Source organism: Antechinus flavipes, chromosome 6 (genome assembly GCF_016432865.1).
Source record: "Antechinus flavipes isolate AdamAnt ecotype Samford, QLD, Australia chromosome 6, AdamAnt_v2, whole genome shotgun sequence".
Classification (NCBI taxonomy): Eukaryota; Metazoa; Chordata; class Mammalia; order Dasyuromorphia; family Dasyuridae; genus Antechinus; species Antechinus flavipes.
The window spans coordinates 226,992,127-227,015,464 of NC_067403.1; the positions used below are offsets into that span (position 1 = coordinate 226,992,127).

General features: G+C 35.5%; 1 protein-coding gene across 2 annotated transcripts in view; it reads right to left on the minus strand.

Annotated features, from left to right (window-relative positions):
* Nucleotides 1–98: 98 nt before the first annotated feature.
* CCDC73 (coiled-coil domain containing 73) overlaps nucleotides 99–23,338 on the minus strand; it is a 108,557-nt gene continuing 85,317 nt past the window's right edge. Inside the window, exons 13-17 of one of the 2 annotated variants that reach the window (XM_051966962.1) lie at nucleotides 22,775–22,915; nucleotides 18,960–19,155; nucleotides 15,625–17,187; nucleotides 11,416–11,549; nucleotides 99–577 (exon numbers count right to left, since the gene is read on the minus strand). In XM_051966962.1, coding sequence (XP_051822922.1) covers nucleotides 353–577; nucleotides 11,416–11,549; nucleotides 15,625–17,187; nucleotides 18,960–19,155; nucleotides 22,775–22,915 — 2,259 coding nt within the window. In that variant the 3' untranslated portion in view covers nucleotides 99–352. The remainder of the gene's footprint in view (nucleotides 578–11,415; nucleotides 11,550–15,624; nucleotides 17,188–18,959; nucleotides 19,156–22,774; nucleotides 22,916–23,338) is intronic. The other variant, XM_051966961.1, reaches the window with a different exon arrangement.

The window sequence follows — 23,338 nt, forward strand, 5'->3', positions numbered from 1 at the left end:
CTTGAAGGGGGATGTTTGGATGAAACTCTTTTGAGGTGAGGGAGCATCAAGACTGAAAGGGGGAAGGATTCATGGAGGGAAGAAGAAAGGAGTCAAGATTTCTAAACAAACAGAATTTAATCTTTGAAGGGAAGGTTGCCAAACAGGATGGCTGCTCATTAAGAAAGCATGTACAGAACTGGATCCTTGAGTGGAAGGAATAAAGTGGCTTCGTTGTATCAACCAAAGTTGTAAAGTGAGGATGTTTTTACATTAATTATATCATATCCTATTTGGTTCAAAATACAGCATTCTAGTTAACTGGTTGCATTATGAAAAGCATCCATTCCAGTATTCAGCTTTTTTCAATTACTTATTCTAATAACTTTTCAGATTTTCTTTTTCTGGTTTCTTTAGACTTCTCCAAATTTAGAAACTTTTCTATTTCACTAATTTGGTTTTTCATCAAAATGGCTTGGGATTGCCAGTCATCCTCTTCTTCACCAAGAGAACACTCGATGGAATCAGCCTTATCTTTATTCTGGGCTGTCTGCACAGGTCTGGGCAGTAAACTGGCCTTTAGAAGTTGTGGTTTGTCCTAGAAAAGAACACACCAACCATCATTAGTCTGTTGTGTGCATCATTCATCATGACTGTACAGTCATGTACAGTTATAAATAAAGAGCACCTGGTGGAAGGAGGCTGCAGCACACAAATCTGCTACCTAGATATGTGGTCTTAGAACCATGCCTGATTTAGAAATCTCAGAGCATTTTAAGAAATAGCTAATAGTTCTTCAGAGGAGCTCTAAAAAAGACAATTGGACATTAAAAAGGGAGAGGAGATTTAAATTAAATAAAATAGTGAAGATAAAAATCTTTTTTGTCTTCCACTCCCTTTCCTTCCCACTAGAAATGTCTTTTTTCTGATACATTGTCCAGGGAAAATTTAAAGGTTAAATGCTAGCGGAAGTCGGGAACAACAAGAAAACTGCCTTTTCCTTCAGATTTCCTCTTGCAGAATGAACGCCATTGTTGAAGGAATAGGAAAGCAGCTAAGAAGGTGGGATTTGGCAAATTTCCAGGATGCTACATCAGGTCACATTTTAATATTGTGATTTTTTTAATACATGGGAGTTATGTAAGGTTATCTGTCCTGTCCCCTCTCCCCTCAGAACTACAGTCATTTAGTCTACATTTAGAAAATTGTTTGTTTTAAACCTGAACAACCAGAGCTGTAAGGATTTCTAGCATAGCTCTTTTTTGCTGTAGAGACAAGATACTCTACTGGTGAATTCTCTCAACCATGAACTTTACTGTTTCCTCCAAAGTGTTTCACAGAAGAGTTAAGAGCACATCTCCATAGTTAAATGAATTAGCCACAACCCATGCCCCTATTTCTGCCAAGTCACTTGATATCCTGGGGCCTTTTTGTGTATTTCTTTAATCAGAAATCTTATCTGGACAAATCAATATCTGATTCTAATCCCATCTAACTTCCTTAAACAGGAAAGGTCACAAGAGCAAGAACACTGCTTCAAGTTATATACTTTCAGTCACTTACCACTTTTCCCACAACTTACTCTCTAGAATACCAAATAAGATCCTTTAACCCAGGTGATATTTTTGAGCCACCTAACTTAATCCTATTTCGCTCCTCTCCCCTCCCAATCCAGTTTTACCTAAGTGTACCTCCTTAAATCTTTCCTTGGTGCCCTCCTTGTCTTGTTCCCCTCAGTTACTGTAACTCTATGTCTTCCCATGTGATTCTTAATTGGGCCCAGATCCTTGATCTTTGTTGCTGATCTCGTGCCCTTCTCTTTATTCTTGCCTTCTCAAGGAAATTGGCCCTTCTTTCCCATCTAGATTTATGTTGATATCCCTCTTTAAATAATACCCTTGCTCTCAAAAAGTTAATGTTCTAGTGGGGGAAATACAAGGTAATTTTGCAGGGCAGACAACAGCTAGAGTCATTGAGAAAAATCAACTTTTACTTTTGTGGATTCGTTTTCTATCATTTTACTCCTTTGCTGGAACTATTATCTCCATTTGCTGGTGCTCTAGGATTTTCTAAGTAGACAGAAAAGATCGTTTTATCTTGTTAGCCTATGGTCTTCTCTGTCATTTGCTAACATTTGTAAACTATCAACATTGGGGTGGGAAGAACATCTTTATTCCTGTATTTGTAGGGGAAATAGGGTTCTCCACTGTATACAATGCTAGCTTGTTTATATTCTCAGCATCTAGCATAGTGCCTTGCTCTGTAGATTCCTAGTCAGAACTTAATGTTTACTGAAATTAAATTGAAATGAGAAGCCATAGTTCCTGCTTAGATTTATTCTCCTTGTCAAGTCTTAAACTCTTGACAAATAATAATTTAAATTAGTAGGTAATTTGTTGTTTGGATTTTATTTCATTTTAACTTATTTCAAAATAGTGATAGAGTCCCCTTGTCTCCTGAATGGAGCAGCTAAGAACTAGTTCAGATAGTAAACTTTTCTTGTTGAAATTCCAATGCATAAACATTAATACCAACGTGTTGCAGAGCCCTTGACCAGATGCCCGGGAGATGCTAAGTAAGCCCACAAAGTCCTGCCCCAATGTCCCAGACTGGTATAGAAATGATCCTCAATCTCAAACCTCTGACAGGCTGTGTTGAAATGCCCAAAGAATCTTAAGGACTTGGAAAGTTCTAAGTGTGGTTCTGGCTAATAAAGATCTCCCCACACCCAAACCTCACTCCTCTAGAAGTATGTAGAGTGAGGTAGGGCAGTGCAAACACTGTATGCCCTTCGTTCTTCTGTGTACTCTTCCCCTTGGAAATCTGGCATTTAAATCTCTGTCCTCAGAGGCTTTTTATGTTTGTATGATTCTAAGTTCATTTTTGAAAGTTTTCTATCCCTTTTCAAGCCAAAAAGGGGATTTGGATTTCAGTACCGTGGCTTAAAATAGGTCTAGAATTCATCTTAACAAACATTAGAAAATTTTGTCTGGTGTCTTTCAGATCTGGGCCAAATTCAGGGAATAAATTTGACCTTCTAGGCACATCTTTGTGATCTGATAGGATGAAAGAATTGGGAGATGTGATGCTGAGCCATGACTGGTGATAGTCTGAAGATCATGGAGAGTGAGAGACTACAGAACTGCAGGATGAGAAATGGCCCGACTTTTTAACTAAAGGAAGTGAATGAATAACCTTGCAAATAGAGCAGTACATTTGCTTCTGGGGAAAATGAACAGATCAAACCAAACAACCTTTTTCCTTTTTTGACAATTAACTGAACTTAGACGTGGTGGCTGACTTGTCAAGGACAGTCTTATCAACATAATTTTCCTAGAGTTTAGCTAAGTAATTGCTAAATTGTGCATATTCTCCTGAGAAGTACAAGGAGATATGGAGAAGATGACAGTGCAACTAAATGATTCAGAAGTAGTTGAAAGGATAGATCCAGTCATTAACAGCTCAATAACAACTGGACTTGAGCTCTTCAGTGCCATGTCCCAGAGATTTGAACTTTAGCCCTGAGCAGTTTTAATATTTGCATCAAAAAATTGGATAAAACGACAAATGACATCAAATTTGTAGGTGGACCAAAAAGCTTAAAGGTATAGCTAACATCAGAAGACACAGGGCAGGATCCCAAAAGATCTCAACAGGCTGGTGCACTAGCTTGAATCTATAATAAGATGATAGGGATTTGTGTAATCATACACTTGAGTCAAAAAAAAAAAAAAAAAACAACCTTGCAAGTAAAAGGTGACTAGACATCAGGTCTTTCAATAAAAATCTAGAAGTCTTAATTGATCACCATTATAAATCAGCTGCCAGCAAAGGGCTGCTATCAGAAGCAGAGTTTGTAGGACTAGGAAGGGATAATCCCACAGTAGTCCACCCTGGTCACACCTAAATCTGGAGCATTTATTTATTGCTACATTCTGTTCTGGGTACTATATTTAGGAAATATTGATAAGGTAGGAAGTCTCCAGAAGAGGTCAACTGATGTGATAAATAGAACAGATCAACTTCTGAAGGTTCCTGTTAACCTTTAGCAAGAAAATGATGGAAGGAACCTCCACCATGTCTTAGGCTTCTGGAAAAAGGAAATTAACAAAGCTCAAGAATTTATTAAAATAGAGATTTCTGGATAATCAGTCTTTCCCATCGTTACTCAATACTACTTTTTTCCCTTCATTGGTCCTCCTTGGATTTCTGTATTTCCTCACACCTTAATATAAAACGCTACCCTATTGCCCTTTTTTTATCCTGGAGATGGCTATATAACATACTGGTGAGAGCCCTGGACTAGAAGAAAGACCTTTCTCACCTCAGAAACTAATTACGTGACCCTGGACAAATTAAATTCCCAGTCTTGGTTTTCCTCATCTGTAAAATGGGATAACACCACCTCCCTCATAGGATTATCATGAGATTCTGTTTTAGCTGGATGCAGCTCTTACAGCAGTATATAAATGTTCTTATAACAATTCTTTTTGAATAATGCATGCCCTTCCATAACAATGTTGCACTTAAAAGTCTCACTCCATAAGTCCCAGTGACACGTTATAAAAACATAGGAACCAAATAAAAAGTTTCATACATGTTTGTAATTGAGTATTAAGAACACGTAACTACTACAATAAATAGTGGTAATGTCTACAGGCTTCAGCCTGCATCCTGGTTCCCACCGACTGGCAAAGTGGTCACTTTGGGGCCTCTGCCATCATAGAAAATGGGGAAGGGGAAAGAAGCAAACCAGTTTTCCTTAGCCAAGCTCCTACTGCACTGTCAGATAATAAATGTGATGCTTAAAAAGGACCGGAAGTGGACTTGTGGAAGTGAGCCTCAGAAGGGTTGCAGCTTTATGATTTATTATTAAGTGCTACTGTTTTCTGTGTTTTCTTGCCATTTTCAAAGGTGTGCATAAGCAAACACAACTCACATTATGCTGTAGTCGTTCGCTAATAAATCAGTCATGCAACAAATTCACATTTTCAAAACAAGCATCATAGCAGAACTGATTGTAGAATTTGGATTCATGTTTCTTCCACTACGTGTATGTGGTACAAACCGCTGCTATCTAGGTGGGTCTTTTCTATCTCATCCTTGTGAGATGTCCAGGACCTATTCATCGTCTTGGCTTTGTCACCTACATATTTGATATGTATATCATCTGTGCTTTTATCCAGATCATTGACAAAAGTCTTAAACAGCGCACAGTCAAGAAGCAGAGATCTCTGGGGGCAGTCCTCTTTAGTTCACAGCAGCCCCAGAACCATTAATGACTGTCTTTCACATCCAGCCATCTGAATCTATCTAACTACCGTCACCTAGCCCATATCAACTTTTTCCAAATGAAAAGTTTGTCTTTATCAAATACTTTGCTAAAATGTTTAGGTCAATAATATCTCTAGAATTCCCCAGACTTACTAAGTCCCATAGGCCTGCCAAAAATGGAAATCAAGTTAGTCTGGCATGGCCATCATACATCTGACTTCATAATCATTTGTTCCTTTGATGATTTATTAATAATTCCCTTAATAAAACATTCTTAAATTTTGCCAGAATTGATGTCAAACTCACTAGCTTATAATTTGTGAATCCATGCTCTTTTTTGAAGATCAAAGTATCTTTTTTCTTCAATCTTGAGGTAACTCCTATTCTCGATGATCTTTCCATCAATCACCAGTAGTGGTGTGCTGCTGATTTTTTTTTTTTGGGGGGGGTGAGGTAATTGGGGTTAAATGACTTGCCCAGGGTCACACAGCCAGAAAATATTAAGTGTCTGAAGACAGATTTGAACAAAGGTCCTCCTGACTTCAGGGCTGGTGCGCTATCCATTGCACCACCTAGCTGTCCTATGCTAATGATTCTTAAATCTCCGTCCTCCAGTTTGCCATCTACTACCAATTGAATCCCCGGAGAAATCTTGAATTTGACATGTCCACGCTGAAGTCATTATGTTTTCCCTTATTCCTAACTTCGCCACCCTCCTTCCAGTCTCCCAAGCTCATAACTGCCATTCTCAGTTCCTTACACCCCACATCACTTTTGCCACCTTCCTAACGTCTCTCACGTATACCTGCCTTCTCTCTGCTAACAATGCTGTCACCCTGTTGCCGGCCCCCATCATCTCTCACTTGATCTGTTTCTATAGCTTGTCGTTGGGTAGTCCACCAGCCAGAAGTCTCTTAGATAAATCAATCCACACTCGGCTGCCAAAGTGATCTTCTTAAGACCCGATCCAACCGCTCATCCCATTGCTCCCTGTCACCTCCAGGATAAAATATTCAAGGCCTTCCCCTGAGAGTCTTAGCAGTCCTACTCTGTACTGTGAGATCTAGTGACATTGGCGTCCTTGCTATTCCTTGAACAAGACACTCCATCTCCAACTCGGCATCTTCCCTGGCTGTCCCCCATTCATGCAAGGTTCCCTCATCATCATCCCTGCCTCCTGGTTTTTCTGCCTCCTTTCAGTCCCACCCAAGATCCCACTTTCTTCAGGAAGCCTTTCCCAATCTCTATCTAGGGCCTTCCCCTTGTTCACGATTTCCAGTTTGTCCTGCATATAGGACTTGTTTGTCCGTGAGCCTGAGCACGTGGACCTCTTTTGCTTTTCTTTATATCCCCAAAACTCAGCACGAGGCCTGGCACATACCTGGGGCTTAATAAGTGTTTACTGACAATCTGCTTGAGGGAAGCAGTTCATTTGGGGTACTCCCCATTTGAACTCCTCATTTATATAGGGCTTTGCAGTTAACAAAATGCTTTCACAGATATTGTCATTTGATTTTTTTTTTAAAAACTATGTGAAGTTGTAGTGTCTAAACCTGCATTGATTCTAACCCCTGTACTCTCTCTACTATGCCAAGATGTTTCCCATATGTGGTCAAGCCAATCTTGGGAAAATGCACCATGATGCTTATGTGTATCAGCCCCATTTTGTAATTAAAAACCATCACTGGTTAAATGACTAAATACAAATTCAAAGAAATAGCACCATTATGTAGAAAAAACTAAAGTGAAAAAGGATATGCAACATGTAGGAAACAAAAGATAACAGAAAAACACTTCTTGAGTAACTAAAGCAAAAGGAGATCAAGGAAATTGTCCTTATAACAGAAAACAAGAAGATAAAGAAGAAACTGAGGTTTATGATTGTGCGTGATTTTTTTAAAAATTTACTTATGAAAAGGTTCAAGTTATTTGGAGTGAGTATTATCTGTTATAGGAATAAATGGAAAGCTTAACTTGTATATGAATTGAAGAATAGAATACTGAGAAAAGATAGACATGTTCAAATCAGCAAGTCCTAGTGACATCCATCCTAGTGTACTTAAGAAATTAGTGAATATTACTATAGACACAGCTACTTTGAGGGACATTTGGAAGGTCAAGAGAAGTACCTGAAGATTTCACAGGATTTGGTAGCATGTACATTGAAGAACTGCAGGGCTTGCAATGTGATATACCTGAAGACAAAAGAGTTGGGATTACAGCCAAAAATCACCCACCCCACAAAAAAAGGAATATTTTCCATGGGGGGGAGGGGAAATGGAAATTTAATGAAATAGAGAACTTTCAAACATTTCTAATTAAAAGACCAGAGCTGAATAAAATAAAAAGTGAGAGAGAAGTACTTGAAGCCTGGAAAACGTCAAATGTCAAGTCTATCTTAATGGTAAGGGGAAAGAACATTGATTGTGGTCCTCAATGTGACTACTAACTGAATTACTAGAGTGTCCCCTCTGGAATTGTCTGTAACATAGAGAAAATAATCACTCTAACAATCTCGCAGTGGGGGGGGAGGAGGGGGGAGGGAAGGAGAGGGAGTGGGTTTTAAGGATCAAAAGGTTGTAGAAATAAATTTCATAGTATATGGCACTTTACAAAAAACTTTATTATCTCATAGAAAGACACTCGGAAAATCAATTTGCAGTCACCAAAAAAATCACAAGTTATTATAGGACAATTAAAAGTATTTTAAAGTTCTAGCAAATTATGTCCACTGGAATTAATCTTACTAATCCATTCATTCAGCAACTTTAATTTGTCCTGTAATAGGGACAAGGAGAAAGGAATAAATAGTTCTGAATGCTTTTGAGTTTATCCCACATGTTTGTCAACAAAATAGAAAAATCTGGCTTAGGCCATAATTTGTTCAGTTCCATACAACTGTCTAGGATCTTGACCAGAGTTTTTATTAATGGTTAAATGTTATGAGCTCGGGGCAGCTAAGTAGCACAGCGGATAGAGCATCAGCCCTGAAGTCAGGAGGACCTGAGTTTAAATCTGGTCTCAGACACTTAGCAGGTCCTCGCTGTGTGACTCTGGGCAAGTCACTTAACCCCAGCTGCCTCAGCAAAAAAAAAAAAAAAAAAAATTATGAGCTCTTCATTATTTAATAACATAAGCGTCATTTAGGAAAATCTAAAAAACAAACGACTAAAATGAAGAGATTTAAAATGAGTTCATTAAATTGGCAAGTAATACCAAATTGGGCAAAAGTTACTTTGGAAGAGTGAAATAAAAATAACCCTGATAACTTAGAACAAAATTATAACTAAAAATTGTAACAAAAATTCAATAGAATCAAGGAAGGAAAGAAACAAGCATTTATTAAGCACCAGTTGGTGCCAGACATTGTGCTAAGTGCTTTTCAAGTATTTCTTTTGATCCCCACAATAGCTCTGGGAAATAGGTAATATTACTATCACCATCTTACAGAAGAGGAAACTGAGGCTGAGAGAGATTAAATGGCATGCCCAGGGCCACAAAGCTAGTAAATATCTAATATTGATTCAGGCCCACCAGACCTCTGGTCCAGAACTTCATTCACTCTGCTACCTGACTGCCTCCAAGAGAAAGAAAGTTTATATAGCATGGAGAATACACATGTATGGGGCAGCACACCATATAGAACACACATATAAAACACCAGCCCTGAAGTCAGGAGGACCCTAGCTCAAATTTGGTCTCAGATACTTAACACTTCCTGGCTGTGTGATCCTGAGCAAGTCACTTAATCACAATTGCCTCCCTCCTCCTCCCCCTCCCCCCCCCCCCCCCCCAAAAAAAGAATATACACATGTAACTAAAGCAGATGGAGGAGAGAACTGGATTTGAACAAGTATGACCAGAAACGTCCCATGGATCAGGTGTGGACACAAATTAAAATGGTCATTTACATATATGAACCACAGGAGCCCTGTGCTGTAGTAGACAAAGCCCTGAACCTAGGAGCAGGAGGCTTCTTTGGACCCTCCATGTTGATCCTGCCAAGCCATGTGACCGGGCACATCACTTTATCTTTCTTTTTTCCTCGCTGCATGCAGGGGACATGACTAGGAGGAGACAGTCAATTTAATACTGATGCAGGAGTCCTTTGTTGTGGCTTTGAAGGTTTCTGTCTAGACAGGATGTGAACATCTCCAGTGTTACCACAGGAGACTCTGGTTCAGCTCTGGGACTCTTAAATTATGATCACTCTATTTAGGATAATTATAGGCCTAGGTCAAACCCCTGATTTGCTCTGTCCGAGGCAACAGATGTGGCAGACACCAAGGACCAAAGCCGAGCTAGAACAGTGACAAGAAGTATAAGAGAAACTATTCACAGGGGATGGGCTTGGATCCCTACAGCCTGCCAGGGAATCTCTCAGTCTCAGAACTGTGAAGGAAATCCCAAAGGAAAAATCACGGCTCCAGGGTTGGAAGCAGGGAGACGGCAATGGGACAATGAGAGCTCCTGGACAGTATCAAATTCCTGGTCAAAACCTGATATTCCAAAGGCCAAGGAGTTACAATACAGTGAGACAAACTTAGACCTTTCTGGGCCTATAAGGGAATTGACTTTCTAAGGACCTCGAGCATTTTCCTTCTAGGGAACAGTCAAATCAGTAAATGGGGATGTTAGATCTAGTTCATAGTGTTGTTCTGAAATATAAATATAAATATTCTGTAAAGAAAGGGGAAGAAATAAGAGTTAAAATGTAAGAAGATAAAGACATGTGTAATCCCCATCTCTATATACTTAAAACAATATGATCTTGGATTGTTTGCCTTTATCTACTTGAAGGGAGAAATGGTTAGATTTAACATCAGATTTCTTTCTGGTATAAGTTTTTTGATTTGTTTAAAATAATATCATGGAGAGAGCACCAGCTTTAGTCAATAGGACCTGAGTTCAAATCCAACCTCAGACACTTGACATTTAGTAGCTGTGTGACCTTGGGCAAGTCAGTTAATTTCTATTAGCTTGATAAATAATAGAGGGGGGCGGGGGGGAGGAAGAAATATCAGAGGACATTAGGACTCAGATTTCATACCACTGTATCATCAATATGTGATTAAGAAAAAAAAATTGCTTTGCCTAACTCTTATTCAGAAAACAACAGAGTGATGCAGAAAGAGAGTTAAAACAGAGTGCTGAAACTAACTTTTTTAGTTAAAAATGGAACTGAAAAGCAGAAAACTAATAATACAACCTGATTTCTTGGCAAATATGGTAAAATTTGGGGAGTGCTGACAAAAATAGAAGTATCATATCACATTGAGTATTTTTTTAAAAAGGAAAGTGACAAAATATTTGATCTAAAGCTAATGATGACTCATTTTGTATGTTTAAAAAAGTTATATAATGTATTTTTCTCTGAGATTTAAAACAAAGGCTTCCAAATCTGTCATTATTGTTTTTTTGAACATTTTTTGCTAATTCTATTATTTAAAAAAATCATTTGTCGTGTCCATAAGTGTCTTTTTTAAGATACAAACAGAACAAATATTTTTCCCTTTGAAAGTTTTGCCCACTAAGATACTGTGAACTTTATAGATCTAACCCAGTGAGCAAGCTGTCAGCGGTGGTTAGTTACCTCTCAGTTGACAAATGGGCTCCAGGGAGCTATATAATCTCTTTTCGGATACTTTGCTTTCAATACATACATAACACAGTAAGGTATGTAAAATATTGGGCATTTTCATACAAAGTGTCCCCTGTTCTTATTGGAATATCTATTTTAAATCAATTTCTACATTTACTATATTAAACACATTTTAAAAGACAAGAAAAGTATCTATCATAAAACCATTATTAAAACTAAAAATGATCTGATGTAATTGTTTTTCAACAAATAATGAGAATGAGAAAATATGGCATTATTCCTAAATTTTGGCAACTATTTTTCTAGAAGTACACAATGCACCACCATCTCACACTCTCCTTCCAAAAACAGGCTGGATAACATCTATTTGATTTATATACTGTGACTTTTTCCTGGTGTTTTCTATCAACCTTAATTGTGAAAAATGGTGCCACGTTGCCCTCTTGATATTATTTTGGAGCTCGGTTAGGTCTTAAAGCATCCAGATGCGTACAAGTTCTACACATATCTCTAGAATTAGCTCACTAAGGTCTGCTTGGCCATATTTTTAATTGACTCACATGTTCTGTGGGAAAAGAAGAATCATAAAATGTCTCTGCAATCGCATTCCACTCTTCTCTGGGATCTCTCTTGGGACTTGGCTGGATACTTGAGTTAGTCAAAGTGTCAGCCATTCTGTTAATGCTGGGAGTATCTGATTGACAAAAAGGAAATGGCAACAACTGCATTTTATTCTCTAGACACTCATTTTAGTGACTGAACTTCTGGTTTATCTCTGATCATGTGCTTTAAAAAAGTAATCAGATTTCTATTTTATTTTTCCTATGAATACTTAACTGTTTTCCTATACTTTGATCTTCTATTATGGCATTTCATTTAGGAAGACAAGTAGAAAGATGTTCATGGCAAAGCCTTTCAAAAACCTGCTGATTATTATTCATTAACAATGTAAAGATGTATAGATTATCACAATTAATACTAATAGACACAACTGAAATAAAATGAAGGGATATTTTCTGAAACAGCGTAACACATATAAAATGTTAATTTTACTTCTATCCATCACTTCATTGCCTACACAAGCAAACTCTAAAATCAGGGTTTTGGTTTTGGTTTTTGAATACTCATTAATTCAAACTAACAGAGGAAAAGGCAGGTAGAGTTAGTAAACAATTGAAATTGTAGAGCGTGTTTAAAAATATTCAGTCCTATTAATTTGGAGCACATATAGCAATTAATAAATACAGTCTACAAGGCTGATTGGAAATGATAACATTTAAACAAATCACTGGAACCACAGTTCCAGAAGTACCAAAATAGTAAACAATCCACTATCCAGAAAAGGTTCTTAAGTTTTAATGAACAGAAATAAATATTTCATAATCAGCTAATCAATGTGATGCCATTAGATAAATGCTTTTATGGTAGATGGGGGTATTTTAAAATATGATTCTTATGAATATTTTAAACATTCTCCCCTTGATCTATTTAAAATCTATTGTGAATCATGAAGAACTTGTCAGACAAAGGTAAAGTTCAGCCTAGATCCTGTCCTATTTTTCTCAAATTCTAAATTCATACAATCCTAATTAAATTATTACTATTTAGAAATAAAATTTCTCTGGAAAAAACAAATATTGACTTTGTTTTAGCAAAATGTATTTTTAATAGCTGTTTTTACTTCTCCTGTTGAGAAACGTCATATAGTGGAAAATGGGGGCCAGAGCTCTACTATATGCATTCAAATTCAGGCCACTACATCTCCTAGCTGTATGACTTTGGGCAAGTCATTTTAATTCTTTAGCCTGTTTTCTCATTTGTAAAATAGGAATAGTAATTCTATTAATCTCTACCTTATACACATATTGTAAGGAAAGTGATTTACAAATTGGAAAGTCTTATAGAAATGAGCTATTACTTTTCCCCACATAACATAGGATAAACCATGTAAAAGTGCTCCAATCTGCATTTTTGGATAAATGTTAACTGGCACATTAAAATAAATGATAAGTAGCTTCTAGAATAACATCATGTTATCCTACAATAACTTAACCAATTGATTGTATAAAATTAAAATTAAAATTAACTTACTATTGGTTCCTGTAACATTGTTTCACTTAACACTGCTTTGCCAAAACTAATTACTGGCATTAATACATGGATAGCACAATGCCTGGTACATAGCAGATGTTTAATAAATGCACGTTAATGTGACTTGGCACTAGCTATGATATGCTTGAATAGAAGTTCTATTGAAGAAACTACATGATTTAAATAGGAAAACTATTTTTCTTTTCAATTTTACATACTTTCCTTTAGAAGGCCCTGTCCTTTCAGCCTGAAAACACCAAAGACTTATTTTTAGATTCTACACTCCCTTAACTAGATAAATGCATCTTGCTAAAACGGGACAATTCACTCAAGATCTAATCCTACTCAATTCTAGCATGAGCTTACTAAAAAATCAATAAATGGATTTTCCTTATGGTCACATATAATTAAAAGCTATAACATAATTATCATGAATATTTATAAAACATCAATGTTCATAATACAATCAACATTTTCATAAATGATATTAATAACTTTTCAAATTACAATTCTAGCATCGTGATATAGATCATAGAATTTGAGAATTGGAAGGGCTTTCAGTAAACTTGTAGCCAAATCCATACTCAAAAGGGATCACCATTTTTGAAGAGTCAGCAAGTGGTTGTTGAACTTCAAGAACTCCAAGGACTACTAACTATTCACCTCTTGAGACTGCCCACCTTACTCCTGAACAGCTCTCATTGGTTGGGAATCTTTTCTGACAGGAAGCCTAAATGTGCTTCCTCTCGGTTTCCACCCACTGCTCCTGGTTCTGAAGAAATTGAGTACCAGGCACTTTACTAAGTAATTGGTTCAAGGCAAAAGCACAAGAATGGTCGCTGCCCACAAGGAGCTCGTATTTTATGGGAGACATCATGCACACAATTTGGAAAATATGAGACTTGTACAAAGTAATAGAAAATGGTTGGGGAAGAAGATGGAGAAGGATAGTAAGAAGAAGGAAAGGGCTCCTTGAAGAAGGAAGTCAAAGGATGCAGATGAGAAGGAAGGGCATGTAGGCTTGGTGATGGAGGTCTATGGATGAGGAAAAGCAAGTAGAGCTGAATCCTTGAATGAAAGGGAAGTAAACTAGAATTGGACTCCAAAAGTGGAAAAGATGGAAGTGGCTAAAGGTTTTAAGCAGTAAACAGTGGGTTTTATGCGTAAAGCAAAATGACAAAGGGGCAGACTTGGAGGGAGCTCACAGTAAGGCCCTCAGCACTTGTCACCTAGAAGACTACGTATGGTTGGTTTTCCTGCCTCACATCTGTTCATTCCTCTTCCCCTCCCACCATTTCCTTCCATCCTCTGCTCTGCTGCCATGGAATGTTGCCTTCCTAAAGTGTAAGGAGTGGCAGGGCAGTGCCTGCATAGCCTTGATGTTCCTTCTTTCTCCAGAGGGCCCTCTGAAGTTCACAGTGTTGCCACTGCTTCCCTGTGGTTTCTGGTGTCACATCTGGACAGGCTAATCCACTGCAAGGCCAAGCCACTTGGCCACTAAGTTGCTGCCACACTGGGTTTGTCACTGGGGTTTGCTGGCAGAGCCAGTGTGCCAGACTCCCTGGGTTTGCCTCCGCTGAGTGAGCCTGAGCTCCCTGGAATGTTAGTGTTCTTTTCATCTCAAAAGCACTATTTTTTTTTCATATAAGTCAACAATGCTTAGCCTGGGCGAGACAGAAGATGCTCTTCTCCGAGTCACTCAGGAGCTCATCTCTAAGCTTAATCACCCCAGCTGGAAGTGGATGCCTCCCTTCTGACAGCTTTTTGGGGTTCATTGTTAGTCTCAGCCAGGGACTTCCTTGGCTTATGGTGAACTAACACTTCCCAGACTCCTTTTGTAACATTTTGTAGATTAGAGGCTAAGGTATGAATGCAGTTATTTGAACTTAAATGCAAATTTGTTTTCTCACTAGTTTTTTCATATACAACATATATTATACACACACACATACATACATATGTTTATATATATGTAATTATATATATACATATGTATATAATATATATACTATAAATAGATCACATTCAATAGATTCCTCTCCTTTCACACAAATTTGCACCACACATTTATTTTATTTTAAATGGATTTGTTGCTATCTTTTGTCTTTACATCACCTACATTTCTCAAAGTCTCTTTCCTTTTCTACCTTCCAGATAGTCATGATTAACAAAAAAAAAAAAATTTTTAAGGAAAAAACAATTTAGCAAAACTAAACAAGATGTCAAAGAATTCTCATATTATGTGCAATCTTCCACACTCAGTTTCTTCCTTCCTTACTTTTGGAAAAAAAATAGGAGGAGACTACACATATATTTTCAATAAAGAGCTTTGGCTATGTTTGTCTTATTTCCATTTATCCCAAACCTTTTTTAAAAATTATAATTTTATCATGTTCATTTTTCTTTTTAGAGATAAATTATTAAAATTTTCAAAATGAAATTTTACTCCTGTTACATACAAGCTGATAGTGGTGGGCTAGATATGTTGCTAAAGGAAAAAGACAAGTTTTTATATAAATATAGCTTTCTCTACCTTTACCCTACAACACTTCTAATGAAACTTAAGGAAAAATACTTAAAGTTCATAAGTTAGTTGAAACTTGATCTTTCTTCGAAAAAGCAGACCAAAAGATTTGAAAGATAACCATAATTCTAAGTCAAATAACTCTTCCTCTTACCCATTCTTATTTTCCTCATGACAGCATGCAGGCCAAGATTTTGACAAAGTGTCTTTGAAGATTTCTTTTTGTTTTCTGATGAACCCACCAGTCTCTCTTTTAGCAACAAAGGCATCTTGGAAGCTAAAGTGTTCATTGTTTGACTTTCAACTTGATTTACTTTTGCCCAAGGACGAGGGTCTAAAAAATTTAAGTATACTGGAGTTTTCTCAGTTTCTTTATCTGAAGTTGAAAGATCAAAGGCTGACCTTCCACTTCTGTTTACTAAATCTCCAGATGGCTTTATGTGAAACAAGCATGATTCTTCCAGCTGTCCTTCAATATATTTTCTTTCTGAAACTGTATTACTTAATGAGTCTGTTTTCTCTCTTGAATTATTTGACAATGTTTGCTGCTGTGCCATAATATTACTAACAAGGAAGAGGTCATTTTTTGCGATGGAATTGTCTTTGGCTTCATTTATCTGAGCATCATTAACTTGACTCTCTTTGCTGGAAAGACTTGGTGTACCAGTGGTAGTTTTCCCAAAAGTAGGCTTTTGAATAGCAGCTTCCACATCTTGGATCTGTGAAACATCTGTATTCTCAGGGTTAACTTGAAAAAGACAAACTGTCACATTTTCCTCACTTTCTACCTGCTTAGGACCATCCTGTCTGAATGGATGGCTCTGTATTTCATTCAAGTTTTCCCAAGAAACTACTTCCCTCAGACTTGGAGTGGCTTTTCCTGGGATGGTCTTCATACTAAAGAATTTTTTTGGACTCTCAGAATATACCTTCTCATTATCATTTAAGGCAGCAGATGAAATAGGGTTATTAATTGTCATACCACAGATATTAGTTAGGTCCATTTCCCCTAAAGTATCATGGTTCTCTTGAGCAGAACAACTCTGTTTACATTGTGCATCATCACATTCTCTTTTACATAATGGATGTGTTTGATTTGATTTACACTCTTCATCTGAGTCACAAGAACTGACATCCCTTGAGCTGTCCTTTGGATAGTCAATAGAAACATCTTTTGCAATTGGGGAAGGATTCAATTTAGCTTCTTTTAGGTCATTATTTGAAATTTCTTCATTTATAGTATTTTCTTCAGTCCCAAGACTCATTCTGGATTCTTGTTTGGACATTTCACTCCCAGCAACATCTTCCCCACATTGTACATTATTCACATCATGATTGCTAACAGGAAGCTTTTCCTGGACAGACTTGTGACCAGTTTCTGAAGCCTCATCTGCACGGGGGAGAATGAACTCTTGAGGTCTATCTTGAAGAATCCTTCCTTTTTCCACTGATATTTCTGTCACTGAGTAAGAATTATTCAGTGTCTGAAACTCCACACAACCAAAACCTCTTTCTAAGCACCTTTTGTCTTTTGTTTGTGTAGCTTCTGTGTTTCTCAAGTCAGCAGTGTATACTCGACAGATCTGGCCTTGCCGCAATAAATCTTCATCTGGACTGAAAGCTTTGCTTTGAGAAGTTTTAAGTAGTTTTTCTTCAGTTTTTCTTTCTTTAGTAGGATCAATTTCTTTTTTCTCATTGTTTTCAAAAAATTGTAATTCTGCCACACACACAAAAAAAAAAATTACACAGAAAAAAAGAAGTCAATGCCTGGTTTTGTCTTGTTTTATTTTGTTATGTTTCTGTCAAGTTTAGTACTATTTTACTAATCAATAGAACTCAAACAAATTAATTGTATCAATATCATCCAAATACAAAATGGTTTTAAATTTATCAATGTTATCTAATTAGAGAATGGTGTTTCCTCATCTGCAAAAAAAAAAAAAAAGATCTGTAACATCTAGATTAACTGGTTATGAGATTTTAATGAAATAATAAATGCAAAATGTTTTGCAAATTTTAAGTTAATATATAAAATTTTACTTATTATCATGGGATTTCCCAGGGTCTTAATTTCCCCATCCATAAAATGTAGAGATTGAACTAGATAACATTTTAGGTTCCTTCTCTCTAATTCTATAATCTATGTAAAAGACAGAATTAACATTCTAAAGAAAAAGAAAACAGAAACATTAAAATACTTAATGCTACTCAAACTTACTGATAAGTATAATTTCAGATATAATATTCATATAATCTTATATTAAAAAGAGGTAATTTAATTATTTAATAAATATATAAGAATTTTACTTCCCTAGACTATTTTTTTTCATGTGTACAGTACAATTATAGGCATGTACTATTTATTAAAGGGCTAATTTATTTGATTAGGTTTGTACTTGAATCTCCAGCATTATCTGGGTTTTTCAAACGTAAGTTTCATTATATAAAACTAGTTGACTTAAACAAATTGAGTTAAAAAATATGTGAAATCTGAGGAATCAATGTTAAATCTGCTTGTTTTGCCCAATTAAGCACAGATTACAAATAAAGAATCTTGGATTTACCAGTTAGAAAAACCTCAGTTTCTAAAGTTGTCATGCGTTTTTTTATTCCTCTAATTGAATATCTTTCAGCTTCTACTAGTATCTATTCTAAGAACTTGGGCTAAATGAATTGATCCCATCAACCACAAAACCTATGAGTTCTTACTTCAAAATCTTTCTCACAAAGATTTGCTTCCTTGCTCTTGTTCTTTTTCTACTACTACATCACTACAATGATGATGATTACTACTACTATTGCTTTCTTTCAGGTCCTCATCATGTCATACCTGTATTGTAAAATTCTAATAACTAGATTCCTTGCCTCTGATTTCTTTCTTCCACAAGCCATACAGCAAATCACTGCCATTTTGGTCTTTTAAAAATTCTGCTTTCATCAAGTCATTACTGTTCAAAAATGTTCAGTGGTTCCCACTAGCTACAGAATAAAGTCTGAATTGCCCAGCTTGACCTTCTACAATCCGACCAAATTTATTTGTATAGCATGACCTTTGGCTACTCCCTTACATAAATCCTCTGATCTAGCCCAATTGGCTTATTCATTAAACTCCTAAAACATACTACCTATTTTCCAACCTCCATGCCTTTGGTCATAGTTTCCCTCTTTAATAGGGCCTTTTTGTCTTTCTCTCCGACTATTTAAATCTTATCTATCCATCAGAGTCCATGAAGCCTCCCTTGTTTATCCCTGTCTAAATTAAGAGTGATTCCTTCTCTAAACTTCTATAATACTTATGCTCTGAACACCTCATTTGGCTTTGTATTGTTGGTTGTCTACCCTGTAATTTTTAATTCAAATATTTTATCTTCCCAACTGGATTGTAAAAGTTTTGAGAGAAGGAACAATATTTCATATATTTTTATCTCTCAAAAAGCAAAAGAATGATCTTCATAGGTAAATATGAAATTATTAGTGCACTAATGTTACCTTCTGAATTTCTCTCATGGCCTTGGTTATTTTTTACTATTGGTCTATATTCAGTGTTTGAACAAAAATTCATGGCATTTGCTGCAGTTATTTCTTGCTGAGGATTCTGCTGTTGTATGGTGGTGATTTCATTCAACTTAGATTGTTTTTGCTCTGTTGAAATTTCATTCCCATTTTCTTTTGCTTCTTTGCCATTCTGATATAAAATGAGGAAAAATTGTTTAAAATTTAGAAATAATTATAACATAGCATATTTATTTGATTATGAGATTAGATTTAACTAAAAAAGGATTTCAAATCACCAATTCATATTCATCTGTCTCTTTTTCTTTAATCTTTCAAAAGACAAATGATTTTGAAAAAAGTTGGCACACTACTATGGTCATCAGAATCATTTATTTTTAAATAGGTCTATCAATTATCCTAAAAAGAATAGTCAATAAAATTATTCAAACAGACAAATTAAGTCTATAGGTTACCAATGTCTAGCTAGGCATTATATTGTTTGAATATTAGAATCTTAGTAATATTTTTATAATTGCCAATTCTTAAAGGATTAAATAATTGCCCAATTACTTGACCATATGTGCTATTCTACATTTTCTTCTATAATAATTAGAATTACTTGCAATCAGTCACTTGCCAAATTCTGTAATCTTCATGAATAATAATGATTTGGCAATGATAGCTTACGAAATAAATACTTTAAGAAGCCCAACTTTATGAAAATTATGTAAAATATAAAACAAAATAGGAATAATCATTTACATTACAAAATAATTCACAAAAATCACAAGTGTTAAGAATTAGAAGCAATCCCAAAGATCACTTAATCAAAACTGAACCTCCACACCACAAATGGTCAAAAATCCTTCACTTTAAAATTTTTAGCAGAGGTAACTTGCTACCCCTCCCCAAGATGGCACATCCCATTTGTAGATGGCTCTGATTATTAGGAAATTTTTCTTTAGGTTCTAAGCCCAAATCTTCCTCTCTGCAACCATCATCTCTGCAACTATATCTATTTCCTCTGAGGTTTGCCTAAAGAAACTTAATTCTTCTTCTATATAATAGTTTTTCAAATCCTTGAAGGCAATCATCCCCCTATTCCCAAAATCTTCTTTAGACTAAGCAACCTTTTAATTGATTTTTTAAAAAGATATGGCATGGTATTAAGAGACTTCATCATACTCCTATCTGGATGGTTCCACCTTGCCAAAGATGAGGCACTCCAAACAGAGCACAATATTTAGATATGATCTGGTGAGAGGAAAGTACAATGGAAGTATCATATATGATTTTGGGTGACACTTTCTCTCTTAATGCAGCCTAAGATGATTCTGGTTTTCTGGATTGACATTAGGCACCATTGGCATATTTTGAGTTTTCCATCCCTTAAATATCCTTATAAACAGTTACCTAACCATGCTTCCCCCATCATGTGAAATATATTTTTTGAACCACAATGAGGAACTTTGTGTCTTAATTAATTTCATGTTACCAGATTCAGCTCATTGTTTTAGACCAAAGAGGGAATCCTGATTGCTACCCCTCTCACCTCAATGTTATCTGAAAAACTGATAAGCATGGCCCATTTCTCACTCTCCCTTATTGTGCATAAACAGTAAGTTATCCCCCAAACATCACTTGGGTCTATCTCCCTTTCTCCTTTCATGTGGTCAACAACCTAATTTAAGATCTGATTGCTTCTTTTTTAGATCCTTGCAGTACTCTTCTACTTGGTCCGTCTACCAAGTCTCCTCCCATCTCGTTCCATTTTCTATACAACTGCCAAAGACATTTTCCTAAATCACAGTTCTGACCACATCATTTCCTTGGTCAACAAATGTCAGTGGTTCCCTAGGACCAAATATAAATTCTACTGTTAGCTATGTAAAGCAACTCACAAATCTATCTTTCCAACTTCAATTTACATTTGTTTTCATCACACATTCTACTGTCTAGCCAAACTGGTCCCTTTAGTCTTTTTCATACAAGACACATCACATGCCACAGCTTGTACAGGTTATCCACTATACCTAGAATACCCTCCAACCTCAACAGCTTCCCCCACCATCTTAGAATCTTCACTTTCCTTCCAAATTCACCTCAAACAGATATTCCTACATCATGAGCCCTTTCTAGATCCCCTCCCAAAATTAACTTATATTTGTTTTTGTTTATATTTTGTGTATACTTATAAATGTACTCATATTCCTTATGGACAAGGACTGTTTCATTTATATGTCTGTATCCTCAGTTCCTAGCACATAGAAGGTATTTGATAAATGCTTGTTGATTAATCTATGTTTATTATCCAAATAAAGAATTTTGGTATTCTTACATCAGTGGTTCTCAAACTTTTGTTCTCAGTATCTTCATGTTGTTAAAAAAAAACTATCAAGGATCTGTTCAAAGAGTTTTTGTTCACATGGGTTATATTTATAGCCATTTACTATATTAGAAATAAAAAATGATTTTGAATTTGTAGACCCTCTGAAAGGGTTTCAGAGACTCCAACAATTCTTTGGACTACACTTTGAGGACCACTGACTTAAATTATTATCGATCCTTACTTAGTTAAATTTAACATTATAGACTTAATTTGATTATTTTCCAGAATCCAAGGCCTCTCTAGGCTGTATCATTCAGTGCTTTGGTTCCCCTAAACTACAGGACACTTCCAATATGAATATTTATCACATTGGTTTATGGTCTTTGTTCTGTCTGGCTTGCTTTATCCATTTGTACTTCTATTTTTTAAAAGCCCTATTTGTTTTATCTGCAGGAAGTGTCAGTTTTATCTGACACATTTCTGTACAATAGCAGTAGTTGAAGATACATCGTTTCCTTTGACCATTACCTCCCCACTATTTCCATATCACTCAGTATATCCAGCTGGCTTTTCTTCCCCTATCCTAACAGTCTTCCATCTTTCCTTGTTTCAATCACAATAGAAATAAAATCAACACATTATACAATTATATCTGCTTAAGATCTCACAATTCCCGCTTTCTAATTGGGACACAGTAATATTGTTGATTAGTTTATTAACATAGGTAGACACTTATTGCTCTTTCCCATTTTTTATTATTATAAGTTTTACTTCCTCAAAGGTTAATTTAATATGCAATTGAATTTGCCTAACTAAACTGAATTTTATAATCCCTTCCTTCCTGTACTCTAGGACAGTAACTTGTGCATAGTAGTAGGCATTAAATAATGCGTTGTAATGCATAATATAATATTTTATATTAATAATTTTTACATGATGGATTCTATTTCTTGAAGACGACTTCCAACAACTTCATAACTAATTATTATTTTCCCTTAAGGGAACAAACCTGTTCTTTCCTTGAACTGAATATATTCTGAATGAACAAATAGTTCTTAAATAGCTATAATGATTTTCTAATAATTATAAAACTCATGAAGAAATGACATCAAATTCTGTGAATTTTTAAAATAATATTGATCATCTTTAAAAACAAAGACAAACACCAGCATTAGGAATAAAACAAATGAAACAAAATGAGTGATTGAGTAGGAATTGATGGATTTTTTAATGATTAAAAAATTTGCTAAAACCCATAAATAATTATTAATTCATTGGAAATCTAATGGCAGAAGACCAGTTGCTGCTCTTATGCATAATCAAATGTTACATTACATCATGATCAAATAAGAAAGACTATATAAAAGATGGGCACACATTTTTTTAAAACTACAAAATATAAAATATAGCTAAAGGAGAAATATTTAATAGTGGTTTTAATTTTTGCACATTTATAACCACTAAAATATCTTAGTTTTACCTGAATCTTATTATCATGGTCAAAAAATACATTCTTCTGAGAGGATAATTCATTATAGCTTTCTTGTAATTTAAGATGAGCTTCTTTAATTGACATCAATTCATTTTTAATCACATTTATTTCTTCAATGAGCTTCTGTTCCTATAATAAAATTATAGCAAATAAATAAGACAATTTAAATTTTATCTGAAAATAAGAAATATCTACTGTGCATAAGTTAACATTTTAATATTAATAACATGTGATATTTTGGAAAATGATCAACAGTAAAAACAACCTCTAAAGAATACTAAAAAAGTTTTTTCAAAAAGTAGTAAATGAAAAAGTATAAAAGGCTATATGTGCATATATTATTTTATTCATTTCTAAAATTTTGCAATGCTAGTCTGAAATTTCATTTAAATCCACTTAACCTAATAAGCCAACAGAGAAGTACTATGTGTATGGTGGAAGTTTAATTGAACCTAGTAATTACAGGTAACATTTGTTCACACCTGTCAAAACAATTAATAAACTTTTCTCTTTTGAGAACTCTGGTTCTGCAACAAGTAAAATCATACACAT